This window comes from Rousettus aegyptiacus, unplaced genomic scaffold (genome assembly GCF_014176215.1).
Source record: "Rousettus aegyptiacus isolate mRouAeg1 unplaced genomic scaffold, mRouAeg1.p scaffold_m13_p_6, whole genome shotgun sequence".
Classification (NCBI taxonomy): Eukaryota; Metazoa; Chordata; class Mammalia; order Chiroptera; family Pteropodidae; genus Rousettus; species Rousettus aegyptiacus.
In genome coordinates this window covers 51,395,069-51,420,680 of record NW_023416309.1, presented here as the reverse complement: position 1 = coordinate 51,420,680, position 25,612 = coordinate 51,395,069, and the positions used below count along the sequence as shown (strand labels likewise).

General features: G+C 36.2%; 1 protein-coding gene and 1 pseudogene across 1 annotated transcript in view; one reads left to right on the top strand and one right to left on the bottom strand.

Annotated features, from left to right (window-relative positions):
* Positions 1-24,708, top strand: part of PDZD8 (PDZ domain containing 8) — a 59,236-nt gene extending 34,528 nt beyond the window's left edge. The window contains exons 4-5 of the mRNA XM_016142511.2: positions 15,892-16,054; positions 20,066-24,708. Coding sequence (XP_015997997.2) covers positions 15,892-16,054; positions 20,066-22,269 — 2,367 coding nt within the window. The 3' untranslated portion in view covers positions 22,270-24,708. The remainder of the gene's footprint in view (positions 1-15,891; positions 16,055-20,065) is intronic.
* On the bottom strand, positions 9,314-9,432 carry LOC118604624 (annotated as a pseudogene).
* Positions 24,709-25,612: the final 904 nt, after the last annotated feature.

Sequence of the window (25,612 nt, the reverse complement as noted above, 5' to 3'; positions counted from 1 at the left end):
AAAGTGTATATGGTCCTATTCTTCAAGGAAGATAAGCAGTGAGGAAATATAATCAACAGTACAATGAGGATCAGAATTACTATAAGCATATGAGTGCTCTAAGAGAGTTTCAGTTTCACTGAGATTCTGATGAAGGGAAGATAACATATTATCTCTTGGTTTTCTTAAAAGAATGCTAAGGAGCTAAACCTCGGTATATGTAGGATTTCGAGATGGTAGGGAGGATGTTTCCAAGGTGGAAGATATGGGGTAAACTGAAATAAAGAGGGAGACTGTTTGAGTATGTTTAGAGTACAATGAGTTGTCCAGGTTGGTTAAAGAACATGGTAGTGTAGAAAGAGTATGCAAAACAATAAGAGGGTTGGACCATGTTACCGAAGCGCTTTAAATACCAGGCTAAGAAATTTGGCTGTTACTCTCCAAGACAGTAGGAGTCGTGGAGGCTTTTAGAATGAAAGTGATCTCGTCAGAATCTTGCTTGGGACAGATATGGCTCTGAATCCGAGTCTTAACTAATTTGCTTATTGGCAGCAAGAGCTTAGTCAAAGTCCCCACACCCATCTCATCCACAAGTACAGTACTTTATGCCTCTGTAAAATGGGACTAAAAATGTTTTACATGGTTGTATGAGGAATAAATGAAATTCTTAAATGGTTGTATGAGGAATAAATGAGATTCTGAAAATGTCTTGCACCGTACCTGGCATATAAGTAGTAAATAATATATTTACCAAATCTTGCAGCAGATGGGTAAAGCCAAGGATGATTCGATGAGAGAAAGACTTGGAATAATAAAGGTGTGGTGTAATGAAAGTCTGGACCAGGATGATGGCAACGAAAATAGAAAAGTAGAATCAGTGTGGGTTGGAAATGGAGGAGGCGGGTTTGGGGAGAGAGAGAGGAAGCCAAGAAGACTGGAGCCACAAGGAGGGAGTAAGAAGAGGAGAAAGATCTCATTCTGGTCCTGTTTGGGTTTGAGGTGCAGCGATTATCACAGATAGTCCAGAGAGGGATGTTTTTTCATATACTGCTTTGATCTATTGTTTTTGTTGTCATTTTTGTATTTTCAGTGCTGTTATTTAGTTTTAACTTTATTTGGCGTGTATGTTCTATCGATCTTTTTTGAGATAGAATAAAGAAAAGTAGAATGGTTTCTTATTGAAGTATTAAGAAGCTATTCTTTTAAAAGCTTTTTGAGAACAAGTTAAGGCAATAACATTAATAAAATTAAAACGTTCTTTTGGGATTGTATTTCTCAGGACCTCCAGTTTTCTGTGATCCAAGTAAAGCTGATTCATTCAGTCCATACCTTGTCGTGAATGGAAAAATCTTATTCAAGGCACAGTAGCACCTTCCCATAGAAACCCACTTAGATAGCTTATTTTCTGAGTCATACAGTCAGATGCAGGATGCAGAACTAGGAAACAATTTAGAAAAGAGGTGTTATCGGAGATCCTGCAGCAGTATACAAATCCCCACCCAAATGTATTCAGTCCAGTGGAGGTTAGGAGCAGTAACCAGATGAGAGCAATTTCTCTGTGCAGTCATGATTTTAAGACTTTGTATGCATTCACCATTTCATTCTCATAACAAACCCATGAGAGTAGGCATAAAAACCTTATTATCATCACCATTTTACATGCAAGGAAATTGAGACACAAAGAGAGAAAGTAACTTACCAAAATCACCCAGCTAGCTGGTGGTAAAGACAGTCTGCAAACCCAGGCAGTGTGACTCCAGGGTGGTTATTCTTAATGCTGTATCATCTCCATGAATTGTGGCTTCAAATACGGGTTCTTCCACTCTAGTTCTTTGCCTACGAACAAGTTAATTTATCTCTAAAATAGAGATAATAGTAATAGTATAAGGGTTAATGTCTGTAAAACACTTAGCATGGTATCTGGAACATAATAACCATATAGTAGTGACTAAAATTATTGAACTTGACCTAAATGCCAACTCTTTTGCTTCTATATTTTTAGTGCTATCTGATATTTTGTATATTCTTAGAAATCCCTTGCTCCACTCCCTTTTAAATTCTTCCTATAACAAGGTAAGAAGGACAGGGGAATAGCTTGGGATAGTGCTGCTGCTGTTGTTTTTTTTATAAAACAAAACAAATAGTGACCTCTAAGCACATCAGCGAGTTTATTAAGGGCTTTTATAAGAAGGATGGAGATCATCTAGCTACTGCCCATCTCAACTGAGGAAAAATCAACAAACATTTACATTTCCGGAAGATGTTTTTATTTTTTAACAACTACAGCACCTTGTCTTCCTAGGTGGTCTCCTATCCAAGTACTAACCAGGCCCGACCCTATTAGCTTCTGAGATCAGACGAGATTGGACACGTTCAGGGTGGCATGGCCATAGATAATTTCAGGAAGATTTAAGATAAATTAAGAACTTCTTAGTAATAAAGAATGTTAATGTCATAGGGTAGAAAAAAAATCTAGATATCTATAATTAATAACATAGCTTTAGAATATTTAAGGTACTCATGGTACTAAACCGTTTGAGATCTCTAGCATTCACCTTTGCATTTTACTATAAATGTGTAGTTCCGTTTATTAACTGAAGGCACTTTAAAATGAGTAGGCTAAAGTAAAACTAGGTTGAAATTTTCGTTATTATCTTCAAACATGGAAATGGAATGGGTATAGCAGTAACACTTAATTCGTATGTCCTATTAAATCAGTCTTTTTCCATAAGGTGTTAAATATTTCTCCACATAAATACTGAACACGAATAGGGTTTAAAGTGGATTTGGGGACAGCTGTGTGTCCCATTTGTAAGCATGTTGATTTATACTGATATTGGATTGTACTAGACAAATAGGTGGTTATATTTGAAAGCGGTTTTATATAAACAGTATGTTCTATACTCGAAGAGATAAGAAGGTTTTATTAATCATTGTAAATAAGACTTTCTGGGTAATTGATTATATTTCTTAAGAGTATGGACAGATGGCTAGTTTTCTAAATGAATGATGTGTGAACTCCCTTTCATAAATTAATCAACACTGAGAATATTAACAGTCTAAGTAGGAAACCATTGAGCATAAGAAAGTAGGTATGAAACAGAGTTTTAATTTTTATGATAATTTCATTTGAAAATTGAGGAAACTTGCGTATTTTAACAATAAAATTAACAATTTCTATAAAATAAGTGATATATGTTTGGAAATTGGTATAAGCTATATAATTTTTGCCCAATTAAAAAAAATCTGAAAGCTGTAAAGAAAATTGCAAAAGTCAACCATAATTCTACTACTTTATAAACACAGACAGGCACAATTCACAGGATATGTTTATGGCTCTTCAAAGAATATAAAATGGCATCATGCATTATATAACCTGACTTTTTTCCTACTTAACCATATACTGAAGGCATATTTTTATCTCCATATACATGTGTCATTATTTTTATGTATGCATGAGATCTCATTATGTAGCATAATTTATTTAACCAGTCACTTTTTTATGAACATTTAGACTTTTTGCAGTTTTTTGATGTTGTAGAGAAATCTATAATGTCTTTATATGTTCGTACACATTTATCTTTAAGTCATGGTTTGGCATACTTTTTATAGTTAATATTTTAGGGTTTGTGGGCCATACAGTCACTGTCACAATTACTCAACTCTGCTGTTTTAATTTCTAAAGCAGCCACAGACAATAAACAAATGAGCATGGTTGTTTTCCAATAAAGCTTCTTTGAAAATAGCCCACAGGCTATAGTTTGCTGACTTCCTATCTAAGTGATTCCTTTATCAATTATTATACAAAAATAATTGGTATGTATTTTAAAATTGCATCCAGCTAGAATAAAGTCTGTAGATTAGGTAATTGTTTTGTATCAATATTAATTTTCTGACTTTGATAATTGTACTGTGGTTATAAAAACAAATGTCTTTGTTAGAAAATACTTAAATATTTAAGGGTAAGAGGGGCATCATGTCTGCAATCATTTTCAAATGGTTCAGAAAAAAATGTTAACAATTGGGAAATCAGGATTCAGGATAAATGGAAATCCTTTGTGCTATTTTTGCAACTTTTCTGTAAGTTTGAAATTATTTTAAGATAAAAAGATAAAAAATCTGTCTCTAAGACTTTCACACTTCCTTTCAGTAAGATGTAAATCACCCTGCAACAGTAGAGTTATAATATATGAAGCTGAGAGTTGACTTGGTGATTCAGAATGAGAGCTCTTTCTATTTGACAAAGGAATTAAGGGCAAGAGTATTCCACTCTGTTGTTTCCATAACAACCTCAGACTTTGCATACTTTTCAGAGCTTTTTATTTCACTGGAATGGCTATATAAAATTTAAATTACTTTTGAATCAAAACATTAGTGGAGACTTCAATTAGATTTAAAAAGAGAGAAGAAACCTAAGTGTATTGCCAGGTAATCATTTGGATGTGATTACTTTCCTAAAGGTCTTTGAACCTGGGAGAAGTATCATTTTTATTCTTTAGATCTCTTAGGTCAGTTGTGTTTGTATAATGTACAAGTAAAATTTTCAGCATATTTCTAGGTCTTTGTTGTCTCTCAGATGAGGCAACCAAAAGATACATACAGCCTTAATTTACCATCCAGTCTCCTTAGAAACCAGGTTATCAGATGGCCAACCTAGCATTCTGTTCTGAAGATTGAGGGGCCTCACTTGTGTTTTTACCCCAGAAAGAAGTCTTCCTAACCTATCTGAAGAGAGAAAATGGAAGTGCCTGGATTATGCTAGATGTTTATTCCCATAATTTTGTTTACTCTGACAACATAGTTGGTAGATATCAGTACCCCCTTTTTACAAGTGAGATGGAGGCCAAATCACTTGATCACAAAACTAGTAAATATTAGAGCCAGAATTCACACCCAGCACTGAATATAAACCATCCCAGACCTTGCAGTTTTTCTTCAACGAAGAATTTCACATCTTCCCTAGTGTTGAGGAGGGGCTGATTTCAGTGAGGTTTGTCTTTTTAAAAACTATTTAGTAAGAGGTGAAAATACAGGCATTCTGCTGACAAAGAAAATGTTTACATGTAAAAAAATCCATGTGAGAATTTAAGATTTATTCAATATGTACTATTCAAATATGTCTCTTTAAGACTTTTTTTTTTAAGAGTATAATTTTTTGTCATCATTTGGGACAGGGGACATGAAGATTTACTTCAGTAGTAGCACTTCTCTTTACCTGACAGATTCTTTTTTACTCATCTAGCTTACAAGTTGAGTTTAAGAACTGTTCCAATTTAAACCTTTATGAATTGGTTAAACTGTAATGACAGAGCTTTGAAATTTTCTGTGGGTGTTGCTTTTATACCAAGAAATAAAAACAAGACCTTTGTCATATGTGTTTCAAGAGTCATACTTTCTGTAAAAAAGGCAGTATAATCACGTACATCCAAATTGAGTCCTCTTTGCTGATAAAGACAGTTTCAAAGAAGATAGCTAATAAACATAGTTATCTCCTATTTTTCTCTTAGAGTGAGGGGCCTGAATGGAAGCTGACTGAGACTTTAGTTGGATCCTTGGAAGCAATAATATATGCTTACCTAGTGGTGAGGGTCCCATGAAATATTTCAGCTTGCATCTTCTGTGCTTTTAAAGCTGCCTGTGTTTAAAATTAAAAGTGGGTTAGATTGGTACAGAATGACTGACCCATCAGAAACTAAGTATTTTCTTTCCTTTATATGTTTTCCCTTTTTCATTCTAGAACCTAGAAATTGTTTTATTAACTTTTTAGAATTATAATTTATTGAAACATGCTTTATAAGCAGACATTGAGTAATATTAGTGTAGTTCTAACTCATTCATTTCAGAATTGAGCTAAATGTTACTTCACACTCAAGTGTGTGTGTGTGTGTATGTGTGTGTGTGTAGGAAAGAAAAAGAAAGGGCAGGAGGAGCAGGGGAGAGAATGAATATGAACGAAAATATATGCTTCTTTCAGTGTTTAGTGTGTCGCTAATGGAGGTTGTAGGATCATCAATGTGGTTGTGATTTTTAAAGGTGATGGGTTGTAATTTATGAAATCTGGCCCCAGATCTTCAACAGCTTTGTTGCTGCTTCTGAAATGGACAGTAAGCTGTTGGTCCCTAGCCTTGCAGTAATTTGTGCCCTGTAACCATAAGCAAATTGATTCAACATCTGGTGTTCAATGAAAAGACCAGAAGGTTACACCTCTAGTACATTCTGTGCCAAACATGAGATGCCTAGAAGTTCCCCCTGCAACAGCTCAATAACTTATTTAACATGAGTCGTTCTAGTTTCAGAAATCTTAACCTCTCAGTTGTTATTCAGAGTTTAGGAATAAATTTTTAATGCATTAGCCATAATTGCCTGAGTCCTTAATATTTAGAATTTATTGGTCAAGTCCCACAGCAAGCCAGGTAAAGGTGATTTGTACAATGGCCCATCAAAAACGAGGATTTTTAGTCACCTTCTAGAAATCCTTAGCATGTAGTTTTTGTTACTTTGACCAAAGGAGCTGTATCATAGTCTTATAAACGCAGCAACCAAATTTTGTAAACCCAAGTGGCTTTCTGACAGATGTTTGGATGCTGTATTTATTAATAGAATGGTTTTTGAAGACCATTTTAAATTTTGAATAATCCCAGGATAGTGTAATTTCTCTTTCCCATTGAATCCGGTTGTCCTGGGTCTGTGGTAGCTGGCTCGGGGCCCTCATCCACTGCACTGGAAAGGAAGGAAGGGAGAAAGGGGAACTGAGTTTCTGTCTGCCCCAGTAGGTAGGAAAGAAGTGGTCCAGAGATCTTTCCCCTTGGATGCTGGCCCTGAGGCTGGGCAGGCAGCAAGGCTGGCTGCACTTGCCCGGGAATTTAGAGCTAACCCTTGGCACTGCCCAAGTCAGACCTCTTTCTGTACTACTCGCCATTTTGTCCGTTATGTTTAGGCATTCAGAACTTAGGCATTGTGTCTTTCATAACTGATGTCCGTTTGGGGTCAATCTGGGCAAATAAATGTATTCATGGGAGAAGTCTATTTGTAGACTCCCTGGGTTTGTGCTTTATGGATGTGTGTTTTAGGTTTAGAGAACTTGAGCTTTGGGAATATGGATAATGTAGAAGTAGCCTATGATAAGAGAAGCTCTCAATGGTTTACAAATACGTGTATCGATGAAAGTTTTGTAAATGGTGTATTTTACAGCAAGCAGTAAAACTTTGAAGCAATTTGAAAAACATTTTTAAACATTTGACTTTTAAGGTTTTTTTTTTTTTTGAGAAAAAACATTCCTCATGCTAATATTCATGAAACTGTGACCTTTTTTAAAGGGCATAAATAGAGCAGCGTGGATTAAATATTATATGCATTCAAGTTTCCAGTCACATAGCATTAATTAGCACATTCAAATGCTGCTTTTACCACAGTCACCGTTTATTAACTTTGACCATCTTGAGCAGGAAAGTAGTAGTGGGATTGACATTATACTTTTTTCTTTTGAAAGCTCTTTTAAGTTTAATGAACTAAGATTCTCTCTCTCTTTACGAAGACCGAATTTATCAAAGAGCTTTGTAATACCAAACTGTCTTCAGTTCTCCAAATACATCATGCTAGCTCTTATCTCCTCCCTTCAGACCCACTCCCCTCTTGGTTAGATGTATTCCCTCTGCTTCTGACTTGTCCTGGCAAATTCCTACTTATCCTTATCCTTCAAGTGTCATATTTAATTTACTTCTTAGGAATATCTTCTGTTCTCTAAATGTTAGGTGACTCTTATTAAATCACACACAAGTATTGTAGTTATTTGTTCATGCCTCCCGTTCCTGCGTACATGAGGCTGGAGAAGCTCATCTGTGATTTTCACAGCCCTGCCTCTAAGACCCAGCACACTGTGCCTAAGCGTTTGAGTCAGTGAGTGAATCAATTAGTGCATGTCTATCCATTACTTTTCTTTATCCATTACTTTTCTTTCTTAGTAGCTTTGCAATGGGTTACATAAAAATGTGCTTCTTAGGTCAACCTAATTTTCTGAAAATGTTACCACCATTTTATTTTGGGGAGAGGAATTACAGAATACACCAATGTGTCCGAAAGTCATGGGCATCTTTTTTTATTATAATATGAGAATTCTGATAGAATAGATATTGATTTACATTATGAGCCAGGAAGGCTGGGAATGGTTACCTGCATTTAAAAGCCTGCTGTTAAAAGTTCAGTTTTATACCGGCGTCAGGTAATATGTGTACAGATTATCGTTTCATTTCTCCCTTCCCTGCCCCACTACTCAACCAAAAAAGCTGGGAAATAGTCCTCAAGATGTCTTTTTCAGAAACTTATTTAATGAAAGAATGCTCAAAAGTATAACTGGTTAATTTCTCTCAGTGATCCTCTTACTTTCTTCCTTTTTTTCCCTTCAATGTTACAAGCTCGTGTAGGAGAGAACAGTTTGTAAAAGAGATATATTGATGTGTTATTAAAATATATCCTCTTTTTATCCCTAGTATAAAACTACATCCACGTTAGAAAGGGATTAAAAAATCAATATGTTGTTTTTCCTGCAGGTGAAAATAAGGCATCCCAGCTGGGTCCAAGAAAGGCTAAAAGGGATGTCAGAGTGTGAGAGCTCTTAAAGGTTATCTTGATGTATTTACTAAATTGCTCTCCACAAGATAGATGCACATACAGCTAGACTTTTTTAACCTGCGTCTCACATTATCGGTCAAGTTAAATGCTGGCTGTCTGCAATCTTGTGTGTATTGACTCATGGTTCAGCTCCTGTAATAGCTGTTTAGTATGTGTCAGAAATGCTTGACAATTGATAAACCTTTTTAATGTATGTCATACCAAAAAATACTAGAAATAGTATCTCTCCTCCAACAGAAAGCTACTTTTAGTTTTCAGCAAAATTCAGGCCAGTCGACACAAGCTGAGCAGCACAGAAAACGCTTTACATTCTACCTTTGTGATGTATTTGTAACTTTCTGGTTTAATAAATAATACAGTACTTTGAACTTAATGAGATATTGTATGTGAAAGTCTCTTACACAATGTCTGGTAAGCTAGAACCTGTTTGAAACAGATACCCACTAAAACTAACTTAAGCAAAAAAGGCCCTCTTCAGCCCACTCACCCAGAGGCATTCTTCACCTCCCTGGAATCCCCAGCACATCGTATTCATACATGTCTTATAGCACATCGAGCTTCAGTCTTAGAATATAGCTTAATGCTGACTAATACCTAAATACTGGCCGTGACGCTCTCACTCTGTGACGAAGGTAGGGGTCCTTATAGTCTGAGCAGTCTCAGGACCCTGGAGTTTATATACTTTATATAGCCATTCATTCATTCATTCCTACAGCACCTGGTCTTTCTAAGTGGTCTCCCATCCAAGTACTAACCAGGCCTGACCCTGCTTAGCTTCCGAGATCAGACGTGATCGGGCTTGTTTAGGGTGGCATGGCCATAGACAGTATAGCCACATATTTAGATTTGAAAGATTTGGCTTAAAACTTCTAGGCAAATTCCATGGATGTAACCAGATGACTGTTTAAAAGGAGAGGGGTATTATGACCCCATATATTGCAGCAAAAATCTTTTATTTTTTTAATTAATTATTGGAGTGACAGTATTAAAATCAAATAAGTTTCAAAGGTGTAATTCAACAGTATGTCATATATATATTGCCTTATGTGTTCACTACACAAAATTGGATTTCCTTCCATCACCAAATAGTTGACCCTTTTAACCTTATCTACCTCCCCCCTCCCCTGCAGCAGAAATCTTGATCATCACTTGGGACACTGAGGGACCAGTTTTCCTCATTCTCTGAAAGAAACATAAAAAGCAAACTTTCACTGTCTGCAAAGATTTTGAGTGAAAAGTTCTGTATGTGTACCTTTTCCTTAATTGAAGCTTTTGGAATAAAGAAGCACCCAGACTTTGATAGAACTCAAAAACATCCAATTGGCTTCTTGTGAAAAAGGAAAACTTATTACATGATGATTGCTGGGATTGACTGAAGGCCTCCCATCCATAATCTATGCCCGTATTTGTTATCACAGACATTTTGCCTCCACTTTCATCCCTCCTTTCTCTTTTTTAATAAAGATTTCATGATCAGCAGTCCAAAGGACAATATAATACTGTTCCATGTTCATTTTTTATCTACTATGCTTTTATTTGTCCGTGAGAAATACAATTTTTCTCTCCCTGCTGTTCTTTTTTTGACCCTTTCCATTTCCTTTTATTAGATATATCTTTAATCTACTGCATAGAGGAAACTTTCTAAAGGGATGAAAACTTACAGTTTTGCAGGAAAGTGGGTATTTACCACCATCAGCATAATTTCTACTCTTTGGAAGTTAAGACCATGCTTGAGCTCATCATACTTCTAGCCATTGGTCTCCTATTAAATGTTGACATTAATCATCATCTTTGTCTTTTCTAATAAAGTCTTTTTAATCATAAAATTATTTTAGCTTCTCAAGCTTGATCCTATAAACATAAATTAATTCTTGAATGATATAATTTAAATATTCTAATGTCCTGAGTTGATGTTTGTTTCATGTTTGCCTTTTTCTCTAGTTGTATGTTGAGCTCATATACAGCACAGTGGTTTTTCGATTTCCTTTTGCCACCCCTATTTTTGACCACTACTGCTATGTCTTACTAGTAATAATAATAATAAATACTGAACCTTTTCATAGCTCCACATCTGAGATAGATACCTCATTTTACCAATGATGTTCAGAAAAGTTAACGTTTGCCTACAGTCATAGGCAGGGGTTGTTGTAGAAATCCTGATATTTTACCCCTAAATATTTCAGTATGAACCTTCTAAAGATAGGGCTTTAGAATATTATCCCACAAAAGAAAATTAGTATCTCCCTCATTTCACCTAATTTTCAGTCTATATTAAAATGCTCCCAATGTCCCATAAATATTTTTTTGTAGTTTTTTTCTAAACTAGGATCTCATCAAAATTCATACATTAAATTTGGTTGTCCATGTCTTTTTTTTTTTTTTTAAACGGTTCCTCTATCTTTGGGAATGGTTATAAATAGGTGATTTTTCTAATCCGATCATTCCTTCAACATTTATTAACTGGCTTCTTTTGGCAGGAGTGAGAGTGGGTGTTAAAGAAAACTTCCCTTCATCTGGTGCTAAATAATTTAATATGTAAATGAATGGATAGAAGATGAATTTAAGAACTAATAGCAGAAGTAGTGCTTATTTAAATCCTACATTTAAAGTGAAAGCTGTTTTGTTGAAAGAAAATAAAACCTCTAAAAGAAAAAAAGGCTATACAAGATAGAAAACATAATGATGCCCAGCTTTGCAATGAATGTTTATATATATAGTCATAATATTGCAAATACTGCTCATTTTTAGCCTTTAGAATCAGTCAACCTTGACAGCTTAATTATACTTTGAACATGAACAGTTATCAACTTTGATGGTAGAGTTTAGAAGGTGGAAGGTATAAAGAGGAAAGATGAAGGGAGAGATAGAAGTCCTAATATCAAGAGGGATATTGTCTATATTGTCTATTGATGAAATAAGAAATACAAATATAGAGTATTAAGGTTATAAAGAGGTTTATAGAGAAACTAAAAATAGTGATGTAACTCTACTGTGACTTGGGGAAAGGAGAATGGGCTGACATCCTTGTCAGAATAGGAAGTCAGCAGATTGTCTCAAATTTGATATGTTAAGAAAATTTGTATTTAGAGAAAAGTAATCCCTACAATGGCTAAAAACAGAAACAGAGTTTAAAGGTGGTTGCTATGGCAATGGGAGTGGGGGGCTTGGAGAGACAAGACTGTTGCCCTTTATTGTAAGTGCTTTTGTTTATTTTAACTACATGCAAGTATTTGATAAAAATGCTTAAGTTTATTCTTTCTTGATTTAACAGTTAATAAAAATAAAAACTTGGGTTACATTTTCAGGGTTTTTTTTTTTTCAGACACACTATTCTTTTTTATAATTATGTCTGTATTTACAATCTGGTAATACCAGTCTAGTAATACCAGTTATCTGTAGTTAAAAGTCAGTATGCATTTGCTTGACATAAGTTAAATGGAAAAACTGTCTAAATGATGCTCTCCTTCCTAATTGACTTAAGGACCATCTAAATTCATTACAAGTTGTTTTATTAAATTAAGTATATTGGAAAATCAGGGGCTATCTGAATGAATTAGCAATGATCTGTATATTTAAGTATCTTAAGACAAAAATGGCATACTCTGGGTTTTCTTTGTTTTTGTTTTATTTAAGGCATACTTTAAATGCAGCAAATTCACTAGTGTACATTTGGTTAATTTTGATAATTGTATAGTCATGTAACCTAAACTCCAGTCAAGATATAGAATATTTCCATCACCTTGAAAACTTGTGCTACTTGCCCTCAATCCAGCCCCCAACTGCCAGTCCTTGACAAGGACTTATCAATCTGCTGTCACTATAATTTTGCCTTTCTTAGAATTTCATACAAATTGAATCATAGAGTGTATAGTCTTTTGTGTTTGACTCCTTTCATTCATCATGTCTTTGATATTTATCTGTTGTATGTATTAACGTTTAATTTTTGTTGCTGAGTCATATTCCATTGTGTGGATATACGTTTGATTACCAATTCACCAATTGACCAGTTTTTTTATGAATGATACTTTGTGAATATTTGTATATAAATCTTTGTGTGGACATGTTTTCATTTCTTTTTGATAAAATACCTAAAAACAATTGTTAGGTCATGTTTACGGTAAGTATATGTTTAACTGTAAAGGTGTGTTTAACTTAATAATTGTCACATTTTTCCAAAGTAGCTGTACCATTTTATATTTTCAGTTTCAGTTGCTTCATATCCTCACCAATACTTGCTAGTATCAGCCTTTAATTTTAGCCATTCTAGTATTTTGTGCTATCCAGTAGTAGTAGTAGTAATAGCAGCAGCAGCAGCAGCTCATTGTGGTTTTCATATGTGTTTCCGTAGTGATTAAATAAACATCTTTTAATGTGCTTATTGGCCATTTATACATATATATTCTTTTGTGAGTTGTCTATTCAAATATTTTGAACATAATCTGGTTGCTAGCCTCTTTGCTTGCTTAGTTGTAGGAATTCTTTATATATTGATGGATACAAAGTCCTTTTTCAAATCAGTGTTTTGCAAATATTTTCTCCCAGTCCGTTGCTTGTCTTTTCACTTTCTTAATGTGTCTTTTGAAGTGCAGAAGTTTTTAATTTTATGACATTCATTTTATAATTTTTTTCCTCCCTTAATATCAGCATTTAAGGCTATAAATTTTCTCTAAACACCAGTTCAATTCCACAAATTTTGATAGGTTATATTTTCATTATCATTCCAGTCAGAATATTTTAAATTTCCCTTCTTATTTCTTTGACCCTGAATTATTTAGAATTGTGCTGTTTTCCTTTCAAGATATTTGATCGGATTTTCCTAGTTATCTTATTGTTAATTGATTTCCAGTTTCATTCCATTCAGAGAATATAGCTTGAATTTCAATCTCTTTAAATTTACCAGCACTTGTTTTATGAACTAGCACATCCTGGTGAATTTACCATGTGCACTTGGAAAGAATGTATTCTGCCATTGTTAAGTATAGTGCTCCACAGATGTTCAGATCGTCCATGTCCTTGCTTATTGTTTCTAGTTATGTTGGTTTCTGCGAGAGGGGTGGAGAAACAGGTTACATCTCTAATGGGAGGTTTGGTAAAGTAATAACCGCAAAGGGATGTACATAAAGGACAGGAGTGATTTGTGACTGTATTTTATAACCTACCACAGGGTTCATTTTAACTATTCTCTGTGCTTTTATGTATATTTTTAATTTTCCGTAGTCTTAAAAACCAAAACCTCTTGGGCAATGATGTCATATTTCAGGGAGTACATGCCACATGCCCCACCAGCTGTAGGAAAAGTATTTGGGATTTCGATTCCTATGTATTTTTACCTCATTTAAAAGGTTCTTTGATGGTATATGTTTTATAGTGTATGGTATATACAATAGTCTTATAATTTTAAAATACAGATACATGTGTATGGAGGGGAATTATATAACCTGTATGTATCTTTTGGCTATTCTTGTTTTTAAATGGTCTTGCCCCAGTAGAGATGTTAGTTTTGTTCCAAAAGTCACAGTATCATTTGGATGGTCTTGTAAACCTTAAATTTTATATTAAAATAACAAAATTTTTGAGAAGTCATTTAAGTGCTTATTTCAGTAGGTTTTTAATTAAAAAGTGTTTTTATACTCTAACAAGAAGTAAAATAAATGGTGCCAGGTTCTGTTCCCTGCTTAAGTATGAAGTTAAGAGCATTTACTGGTAATAATTGATAAAAAATGGGGAGAAAGGGAAATAATTTAGTATTTGCCCTTACTAATTATTCTTACTGAAAACCTATCTCTTTTCCATCTGGAATGTATAGTTCAAGGATCACTTGAAATAAGAAAATCAAAGGGAATAATATGATTGGTAGGCAGAAAATAAACTGAATTATCCAAAAACCTATACTAGCCTCAGTTCTCATCTCAACTCCATCCCTTCCATTCTATTTTAAGAATGAAGAGTATATCACAAAAAACATTCCAAGTGTTGATTGTAAAATTTATAGTACTCAGACCCATATAATTTAGGTTTTATTCATTTGCTACCATTAGCTTTCTGATATTAGAAAAATTTACATTCGAAATTTTAGCTTTGGCACTCTATATTTAGAATATATTTGTGGATTTGAGAGAATGTATTTTTAAAGGCTTTTGTTAACTGAAAAACACTTAATATTATAAGGTGATTACTATATCATAAGGCAAGAATTAGATGTTTTTCGAGGTTTAAACATAAATGTTTTTTGAAAGGGTTGTGTTGGAAGTTTTTTGGTAAACCTGTAAGTAATCAAAAACTTGACTGTGTTTCGCATTGAGTATAATATGATTAAGATGTTCCTTAATTTAAAAGCAACTTTACAAAATCTGTTAGACTCATATGAAAGAACAACATCCAATAAAGGTTTTTTGTTTTGGGGTTTTTTTTTTTACCTGCCAATGTCATTAGGTGAGAGAATTGAATTTCTAGATTTTAAATGGGATTTATATATTAAAGGATTACAGACAGTGATATATTTGGATATTAGCTGGTTATTTGGCCAAGTCCCTCATGAGATACCTTGAAGAACAGAATTGAGAAATGTGGGCTGAATAATACAATTAGACTGATTTGTAATTTAGCTCAATAAACAAGAGATTGAATTCTTGTCACCAGAGGGATGTGGCATTCTTTTTTTTAAATCAGTGATTCGAATGCAGACAGATAACCTTTTTTTTTTTTTTCATCACAGATGTATGAATCTGGGATAGCATACTTCTGATAAATTGGATGACATTTTTATAGAAAACAAAATGATCTTGATGAGTTAGAACAGGATATCTCACTAACAAGATAACTCTTAATAAAACATAAATGTCAACTCTTTTTCCTTTGCCCCCACAAAAAAAATAAATAACAGCACACCATAAAAAAACAGAGGTTCCAAAGTACATCTAATGACACAGATTATTCCCATTATATTTCCATTCATAATAGGATCTCAATTTCGTGTTAGATTGTTGACAGCGTAGTTCTAGATAATATGATTAGGAGTTGTTTTCATTTTGCCTGTATTTTTCCAAAATTTCCACAGTGAGCATGTATCTTTAATAAGACACCCTGAAGAAAGTGTTTTTTTGATGGCCCAAATATGCAGTCAGAGCTCATGTTAATTTATATTGTTACGGTAAAGATTTCCTTCCTCCTTTGTAATAACAGTCACCATGGTACAATTCAGCGTCAGCTGTAGCATTTTCAGTCTGTTAATGTTTTCTCACTCCACTCCTTTGAATCTGTTTTAATTTTTTCTCTTTATCAAAGGTTGAATTAATAAAGGGGAATTTACAGAGTGTCGGACTTGCAGTTCGTCTTGTCCAGTCAACCGACGGGTATGCTGGGCACGTCGTAATTGAGACCGTGGCCCCAAACTCACCTGCTGCAATTGCAGATCTTCAGCGAGGAGATCGACTGATTGCTATTGGAGGTAATTATGCTAATATGGAATATACTTTACATTTACAGAGAAACCAGAGGGTAGATGTGGGAATTTTCCTCTCCCTTCTTGTTTTTATAAACATATGTTACTTTTATAAAGCGAAGAAAGTAATAACTTTGTTATAAAAATCTGAAGGAAGCCTTAAAAATTAATTTAAAATACATATGCCATTTTAGTCCTAATGAATAAATCTTTAAAAAACTTTAGACCAGTTTTCTATAACCCCTCTAATTTTCCCTTCCTTCCTTCCTTCCTTCCTTCCTTCCTCTAATCCTGCTTTTTTTACTGACTGTGAAAGAAAGAAAAAGTCAGCAGTTGTCTGTGTGATCATCACCATTTCTACTCTGAACCCAAAATTGATAGTATTAACACTACACCCCTATCAATTAGGACTAGATAACAAGCAGGAGAGAGACTAATAGTACTTATCTAAAGGGGCACACCTGAAACTGCCCCATGGTCCTATATTGGTGGCCCCATATTGTCCCTGACTGGCCAGCCATTTGTTATTATGCTGTCATTCAGAGTGCAGCCCAAATTGCTATCACTGGCAGAAAAATGTGTTACCTTCCTATTAATGGGATTAATAACAAAAATTCTGTTGATAGGCAGATTATTTGCTTGAATATTTATAAATAAGCAGTAAGATTCACTGTGAGAAAAAAGTCCAAACCTTTTCAGACCCTTATAGTATGTGGCCCACCATTCTAGATTTAAAGGATTTTTTAAATACGTGTTTGATCACAGTTATGCTTTTAAAGGTAATGTGGTATATTCTCTCACAGCTAAGACAATAACAAGGTAAATCAGTTCCTAAATTAAGGAACAGTTATCCTTGGTTACATGTCAAAGAAACTCTGCCTTTGTTTCAAATCCATCATGGCAGTAAAATAAGAAAAATTATTTGGTTACACACCTAGGAGCCCAACTAAGTCAATATTTTCACATGGACATTTCTCTGATGATGTCATAAACAGCACTTCTCAAAAGTTATGGTGTATTCCAATCACCTGGATGTAGTGTTAAAATGTGGATTCTGATTCAGTAGATCTGGAGTGGGGCCTAAGCTTCCAGATGATGCTCTTGGTCCACAGACAGGGTAACAAAGTCATAAAATAAACCTCATCTGTTACATAGTTGTTTAATGTACACAAAACAGTTACTCTCCGTCAGCCAAAAACCACAATCCAGTATCAGTTTCTACACATATGCTTTTTTGGTTTTATCTACAGGATCAGTTTTTTTTCATGTCCTGTTTTGAAAGGTTTTTGTTTTTACACAGTGGTATTATCAAAAATAAATCAAGCAATATAAATGTATGCAGAGTGAAAAAGCAAAAGTCACCCCTTCCTATCTAACATTCCTTAAGAAAACGTTATTGTGATAAAGGGTAGGTGCAGTACACGTTCATTTTTTATAGCTCTAATTCGTTTATATGTATGTACAATAACTTTAAATATTTAGTAATGGGATTGGTGACAGTTGAAATAAGATTGACAAAATGTTTATTGTATCTGAAGCTTAGTGATGAAGTTTATTATAGTAGTTCCTCTACCTTTTTGCATATTTCAAATATTCCAAAAGAAAAGGAATCCCGATTTGGCCAGCCAGTCCCGAGAGGCACAGTAGCCATCTCCACAAAGCTCCTGGTGATTGGGGAAGAGATGGGATGAGGGCGTGTACTAAAGCACACAGCATGGGTTTAGGTTGAGTTGAAGTTTTTGCCTACTACAGATCATTAGATGGACTTAGTTCTCATTTAGGCATATGTGAAACTACAATTTTTTCTGGGACGTGGCGTGGTTAGAGGGAAGCAGTATAAGTCAAGGCTGTGGGAATCATTTAGAGCCGTATGTGAAAGCTCTGGATTTCAGTGTGATGAATTTATAGGCTAAAGGTTTTTGAGCTGAAGCTTTAGGAAAATTGGGGGGCAGTGTATTTGGTGATTAAAATAGGGACGGTGTGAGTGAGGAATCACAGTAAATCCAGTCATCGGGAGGATCTGAACAAGAGATGAAAATGGACTGTAACTTCGACAGAATTGACAGCTGAATGGATCTAGGGAGTCAGCTGTCCCTGGGTTTCAAATCAGGTCAGCTGGGTGGGTGGCAAGTTGATTCACATGAGGACAGGAGGATGAGAAAGTCAGAGAGGGATTTTAAGTACACTGATCCCATAGTGTCTGATGTCCCGGAGAGATCCAGAAGGAGGGGATGTAGGACAAGAGGGGAGACCAAAGGAACAGTTGATACATGAAACTACTGAAATGGGTGTAATCCAGGGAAAGAGCAAAACAGAAAGCTAATGACAGAAAACTGGGAATATTTGCATATAATAGGCACATACAGATGGAGAAGAAGCAAGCGGAGGGGAGGTGATCAGACCAAATTGTGCAGTGTCATGAACATCAAGGAAAAGGGAGGTTTTAAAACAGAAGGCGGAAGGGAACCAAAATATGAGCAAGGATAATTGATGCAGCAAAGGGCTGCAGGAGACACGGGGAGGGAGGAATCCAATAAGGTGATAGCATCTCTGGAATAAGAGAGCAGGAAGGATGGGCTTCAGGGGAATAGGAAAGGCTTGATGCTGGCGTTTTCGAAACTTAGTTATTTAGAGACCAATCAAAAGGATGCTAACTAAAACAGCACTGAGTGCCTTGCTGCAGATGGACAGCATATCTTGGTGCTAGACCAGGTGATAAGCTCAGACGAAAAGGGAGATGGTGGGGCTAGCAAAGCTGGGGATCAGAGAGCAGTAGATAGGAGAGGAAAGGGCTAGGGCAAAAGAACTGAAAATCTTGATGTAAATATCATTGAAATCTTGAACCTGAGGTCAGGAAGAACAGCAAATGTTATCAGACCAGCTGGATCCTGAGAGCGAGGGAGGAACAGATTCAGGTAGCTGACAGGACTGTGAGAGGTGGAAAATAGATAGCGATCAGAGATTACTTTCCAAGTGAACGAACGCTGCTGTGGACAAGTTCCAAGTGATGACCAGGTCTAGAGCATGGTCTTACCTGGGCAGTCAAAGTAGGAGAGGCTATAGGTTGAGGAACTCTGAAGTCAGGTTATTAGTTGAGGCTGATGTTACTTTATTTAGGATGGTCCTAAGACCCCTTCTCACCTTTCTCTGAGTCCTACAGAAAGGGATAGCTGGGGTAAGTACTATTTTGGTGAGGGCAGAGAGGGGGGCAGGAAACAAACAGAGCCTCTAAATGAGACACCTAGAGGATCTCTAGATGAATATACCAGAAGCCACTGGCTTTAATTGCCTCAGGGAAGGGACAGTATGCCTAGGAGACAGAGGTGGAAGGGAGATTTTGCACTGTACATCTTTCTGTTCCTTTTGAATTTTGAACTGTTAATGTAATACTTATTAGACAATAATAAAATGAAAACTTAAGATAGGTATTATCGATATAGGTGCAGATAGTAACAAACTTGTTCAACTTTAAAACAACTTATGCCTTCCTTGTTCTTTCTGGTGCTGCAAAGGATTTGTTTGATGGGTAGCGCTAATAAAAACAATCTATTAGAGTCCACCATTCATCTCTTAATTTGAATCATTGACCACATAGCTTGTAATCCCTGACATTGTGGGATTTCCTTCAGTAGGATCAGTTTCTCATCATTCTAAGTCTGGTTTAACCATTAATAAAATCCTTTTCAATAGGTCTCACTCTGCTCACTTAAACTGAGAAATAATATCATTTAAACTTAGGAATGGAAAGCAATTAGGAGTTAGCAGCTTGACACATCCGTTTAAGGATTTTCATGTCATCATTTGGTTTGAAAAGGTAAACATTTCTAGGACAGCAGTACATTTAAGGGTTTTATAATCAGCACACTAATGCATCCAAAAGCCAATAATATATTTTGGATGTTTCCATGTTACTTTTCATTAGTGAATGAAGCATGAATTAATGGCAATTATTTTTAGCAATTGAGGTGATTTTTATTTTAGTAATTTATGTCTTCCCTTTTAAAAATCTTAAAACAGGAGTGAAAATCACATCCACACTGCAAGTGTTGAAGCTTATCAAGCAGGCTGGTGACCGAGTCCTGGTGTATTATGAAAGGCCTGTTGGCCAGAGTAATCAAGGTACAGTGCTGCAAGATAATTTTGGACAGTTGGAAGAAAACTTTCTGTCAAGTTCATGCCAACCAAATTATGAGGAGGAAGCAACTGGGTTGGCAGTAGATACTGAAAACAGAGACCTGGATTCTGAATTTGAAGACTTGGCAAGCGACATCAGAACACAAACCGAGTTCAGAGAGGAGGCGCAGTCAGTAAGTCATAGTCCCAAACGTACTCCAACAACACTTTCTGTTAGGCCCCTCGGAACGGTATCACCAGTTTTAAACCGTAAATCAGTTGTAGGAAGTCACCCACCACCACCAAAACTTCCATCCAAAGAAGGAAATAAGCCCTTAGCCCTAAAACCTGAAATAACAGACCCAGCACAAGTGTCAAAACCCACCCAAGGATCCACTTTCAAACCACCTGTGCCACCACGACCACAAGTGAAAGTTCCTTTGCCTTCTGCTGATGTCCCAAATCAGGTGGAACCAGACGTTCTTGCTGAAAAGCCAGAAAAGGTGCTGCCGCCTCCTCCTGCAGATAAACCTGCTGAAAAGCAAGCAAAAAATATGGATCACATAGAAGATGTAGCTGCAACTAAGCAGTTTTTAGCAAAACAGGAAGTGGCGAGAGACTTAACTTCAGAGAGTTCCTGCCCTCCTAAGGACAGTTCAGATGACCCTCAGACATGGGAATCATCAGAAATTCCTTATCGTAATAAGCTAGGAAAATGGACAAGAACCGGAGCAGCCTGTTTCTTTGACATAGAAGCCTGCCACAGATACTTAAACATTGCACTGTGGTGCAGGGATCCTTTCAAGTTAGGGGGGCTCACCTGTTTGGGGCACGTTAGCCTAAAACTTGAGGAGGTGGCTTTAGGGTGCCTCGCGACATCAAACATGGAGTACCTTTCCAAGTTCAGACTGGAAGCGCCATCACCTAAAGCCATGGTCACGAGAACTGCGCTACGTAACCTGAGCATGCAAAAGGGATTCAATGACAAATTTTGCTTTGGCGATATAACTGTTCACTTCAAATATCTGAAAGAAGGAGAACCAGACCACCCTATAGTCACTAACTTGGAGAAAGAAAAAGAACTTCACTTGGTCGAAGAGGTTCCCGCCTTAGCGAAAGAGGAGCAGCACTGTGTTGGACAGATGGGTTTAACGGAAAACAAACACAGTTTCCAGGATACTCAGTTCCAGAACCCAACTTGGTGTGATTACTGCAAGAAAAAAGTCTGGACTAAAGCCGCTTCCCAGTGTATGTTCTGTGCTTATGTTTGCCATAAAAAATGTCAGGAAAAGTGTCTGGCAGAGACGCCCCTTTGCGGAGCAACTGATAGGCGGATAGACCGGGCCCTGAAAAACCTCAGGCTGGATGGACAAGACACCCTCTCAGGCCTGCCTCCTCGTGCTGACGCTGAGGCCAGCAAGGCGGTCAATAAAACAACAGGCTTGACGAGACACATTATCAACACTAGCTCTCGTTTGTTAAACTTGCGTCAAGCCTCTAAAACTCGCCTTGCTGAACCAGGAACTGATCTAGTGGAACCTTCACCAAAACACACGCCCAACACGTCAGACAACGAAGGCAGTGACACGGAGGTCTGTGGTCCACACAGCCCTTCTAAACGGGGGAATAACACAGGGATAAAGTTAGTGAGAAAGGAGGGTGGGCTGGACGACAGCGTCTTCATCGCAGTTAAAGAAATCGGTCGTGACCTGTACCGGGGTTTGCCCACAGAGGAAAGGATCCAGAAACTAGAGTTCATGCTTGATAAACTGCAGAATGAGATCGACCAGGAGTTGGAGCATAATAATTCCCTGGTTAGAGAAGGAAAAGAGACAACCGACACCAGGAAAAAATCTCTTCTTTCTGCAGCTTTGGCTAAGTCAGGAGAAAGACTACAGGCCCTGACACTTCTTATGATCCACTACAGAGCAGGCATTGAAGATATCGAATCTTTAGAAAGTTTGTCTTTAGACCAGCACGCCAAAAAAATAAGCAAGTACACAGATGATACCGAAGAAGACCTTGATAATGAAATAACCCAACTAATAGACTCCCAGCCATTCAGCAGCATATCCGATGACTTATTTGGCCCAGCCGAGTCTGTGTAACAGTCTATTTAAACTTTGAGGTGTTGGGAAAGTTTCGTCTAACGTATCAGATACAACCGCGTTTAAACCCTCTAATAACGCACTTCGGCCTGCTTCTCCACCGTTCTTTGCTCATGTAAGAAGAATGGAAAGGTGGTTTTTCAGCAAAAACATGACCGGCTCACGAAATTGGTGGTTTCAGATTGCATTTATAGCTATGCTTTTTGGGTTTATACTGGGAATTTATTTTTACTAATTTATTTTTAACTTTTTCTAATTACGGAATTATGTAAGCTAACTTTTCATGTTTATGTATGTGATGTCTAGTGCTACTTACCTTCCTCTGAGTTTTTGAATTAGTGTTATATAGGATACTGTCTAGATTCTCGTAATATTTTTATTTCTATCATGGTTATAACCAATCTGCTGCATGCCCGAGCCGACAGCAGCAATCATTGAGGGAGCAGGTTTGACTCTTTGTGTTATGAAGTTTGTCATCTCTCCTCGAGATATTTATGATTTGGGGGTTTTGGAGGTGCTTTTTGTTTTGTTTTTGCCAAATGTAACATAAAAGCAGACACTGGTTTTAGTCAGTTATGCTGATTTAGTAAAAAAAAAAAAAAAAAAAAAAAAAATTACATATATTGTTTGCTTTCTATGCCTCTGAAATTTTTTTCTGGAGTTTTTATGCAGTTGAAGTATAGGAAGAATATAGTGATAATTTGAAGAGCTTGCATTGAAAAACAGTGTCATAGGGAATAAATAAAGAATGCAGAAGTTTGTAGAGAGGATAACGAGATTACTAAAAAACAGTAATCAGTAGGATTATAATCTTTCAAAATATTGCTTTCCTTTTAAATGGAAGTTCTAAACATTTATTACTTTTCATTTGCAGTTCTCCCAAAGGAAATAAAAGCATGTGCAAGGATATTTAAAGTTTCAGAGGACTGTTCTTAAAATGACTGTTAACTGGTTTGGGCTGATTTTAGAAATATATTCATGCAGGAGAATGTAAAGAAGAGGGATCATGCAAAATAGGTGTATTGCTTTGACAGATCCTAGAGGCTTAAATAAACAGTGAGCATTCTGAATGCTTCTGGAGCTCAGACTATCTTAATTCATTTTTAAAAAGAAAAAAATAAAAATAGACAGTATAGAGCTATAGGAATGGGGACCAGTTCTCTGAAAATGAAGATCTATTGACATTTGGTTCTTCATGTGGATCCCAGTAACACGAGACTGAGGGAAACCCTGTGAGCATGATCTCTGTGGTATACCGTAAAGCCTGGCCTGTCATACGCCTATAAAATATGGATGTCTTTTTCCCCTTTTGTAGGTACCTACTGTGATAATTGATAGATAGTGAAACTGACATGAATTTAAAACGAGATGGGACAGCTTATATGGCTGACAGGAAAAGGCATCATAGAATTAATAGTAAGGGTTCTGGCCCATGTCCATAACCCTGGATGCCATACAAGAGTTTAAAGTCCAGGCTCTTCCACTGGCCATGAACGAACCATATAACCACAGGCAAGCCACAGAAAGGCTCCATGTTGCAGTCTCCCCAGCTCTGAAGCAGGGATAAGATTGACTCTAACTACCTCACAGGATTGTTGTGAGGGGAACAATAGCATTAACTGCAAAAGTGCTCTGTTCAGTAAAAAGCTATTCACATAAAGGGTATGACTTACATGGATGATAAAAAAATGTTTTTTGAGGGTAGAAAAGTTATTCCACTTTTAAAATCAATAGCCAATTCTCATTTCTGTCAGTAAGTGAAATATTAGGAAGCTACTTTCTTGACCAATAACAAAAATATATCTGTACGTACCCTTTTTCGTTGTTTAAGCATGCTTGCATTTTAAGATAACACCGCTATAGAAGTCTTTATACACAAAATTCTCTGAAAGCTGAAATGCTGTTCTGTAACATATGCTTGAAATAATCTGCCCAGTTTAAGACCCAACTTTCATCTTATTATAAAAAACAACTTACCATTGGTAACCTGGAAGGCGGAGCGCCTGTGAGTGGCCAGTGTTTGTGGGTCATACCATGGACGTTTCAATGACATCCAAGCATGCTGCTGAAACTGACGCACCTGAAAGAGCTGTAGAAATAACGCAAAACTTTGGTTTCATAAAAAAAAAAAATACTCATGTTTTAAAAGTATTTAATTCTGTAGAACCACAATTATGGAAAGCTCGGTAATGCTGCTAATTATATTTGTAAAATATACCTTTAATGTAGTGCAATATTTTTATATATATTGGGAGGAGCAGTGGAGGCATCACAGCTGTACCTTAGTGCGGGCCGGAGCACTCCAGATAGCCCAGGGGGACAGTAAGGTCTGAGGCTTCAATGGAAACAGCTGTATTATATTACATTCCTGATGTAATCTTGCTGTCATGCTATGTTATCAATAGCTTAAAAATAATAAATAAAAACTACCACAGAAAACAAGAATATCTTCATTTGATGACATCTGAACAAGGTGATTGCTGCATCTCTGTGGAATTGTCACCTGGTATGATTTGGCCGTGCAAACATTCTTAACAGTCCCATTTCTGCCAAACAAAATTGCTATTTTGAAAATTACAGAAAAGCATTAAATGTTGGTTTTGCTGGTGTTTAAGCTTTGAAGTACAGATTCATGGATTTGCCTCTGCTACTATTAGTCATTAGACTATTTAAAGTGTATTTTCTACATTGGTATTTAATGATTAGGTTAGATAGTCAAGCCGTGCAACATTTTAGCCTATTTTAGAATCAGATTAATATGCTACATTTCTTAAAGTTAGACCTCATATTCTTCAGTATCAGAACTACTTGAATACTATGTGGCCATTTGTGATTTTTAGAAAAGAAAACACAAGCTAAAAATTTGAGGGTGCTGTCAAGTTCTAAATTTAAGTAGAGCTGAATTTTTTTAAAGGCAATTTGAAACTATTTGTCTCTAATAGTAAGATAATAAAGATAAAATCTCAAGTCCCTTAAAAAGTGAATTTAAAATCCCTTTAAAAATGTATCATCTTTATTACCAAATTGAGATAATAACTTTTCTTTTAAAAAGGAGGGGAAGGAGTTTTCCCCTAATTCTTTTTAAACCACGGACGCCTTTTAAGATCTGATTAAAACTGTGGACTCTCACCCCTAAAAGACAGACACATGGCACACCCTAAGTTTTATGGGACTTCAGGGGCCCATGGACCCACTGGATCAAATGGCTGCATAGTTTAGTTATTTTCATCAGATACACTTGTTCACAGCAATCAGGAAAATAATACTTTAGAGATGCAAGAATAACTTACTGAATTTTTTCCCACTGACAACATGTGACTAGTTACATATTTCAATGTAAAAC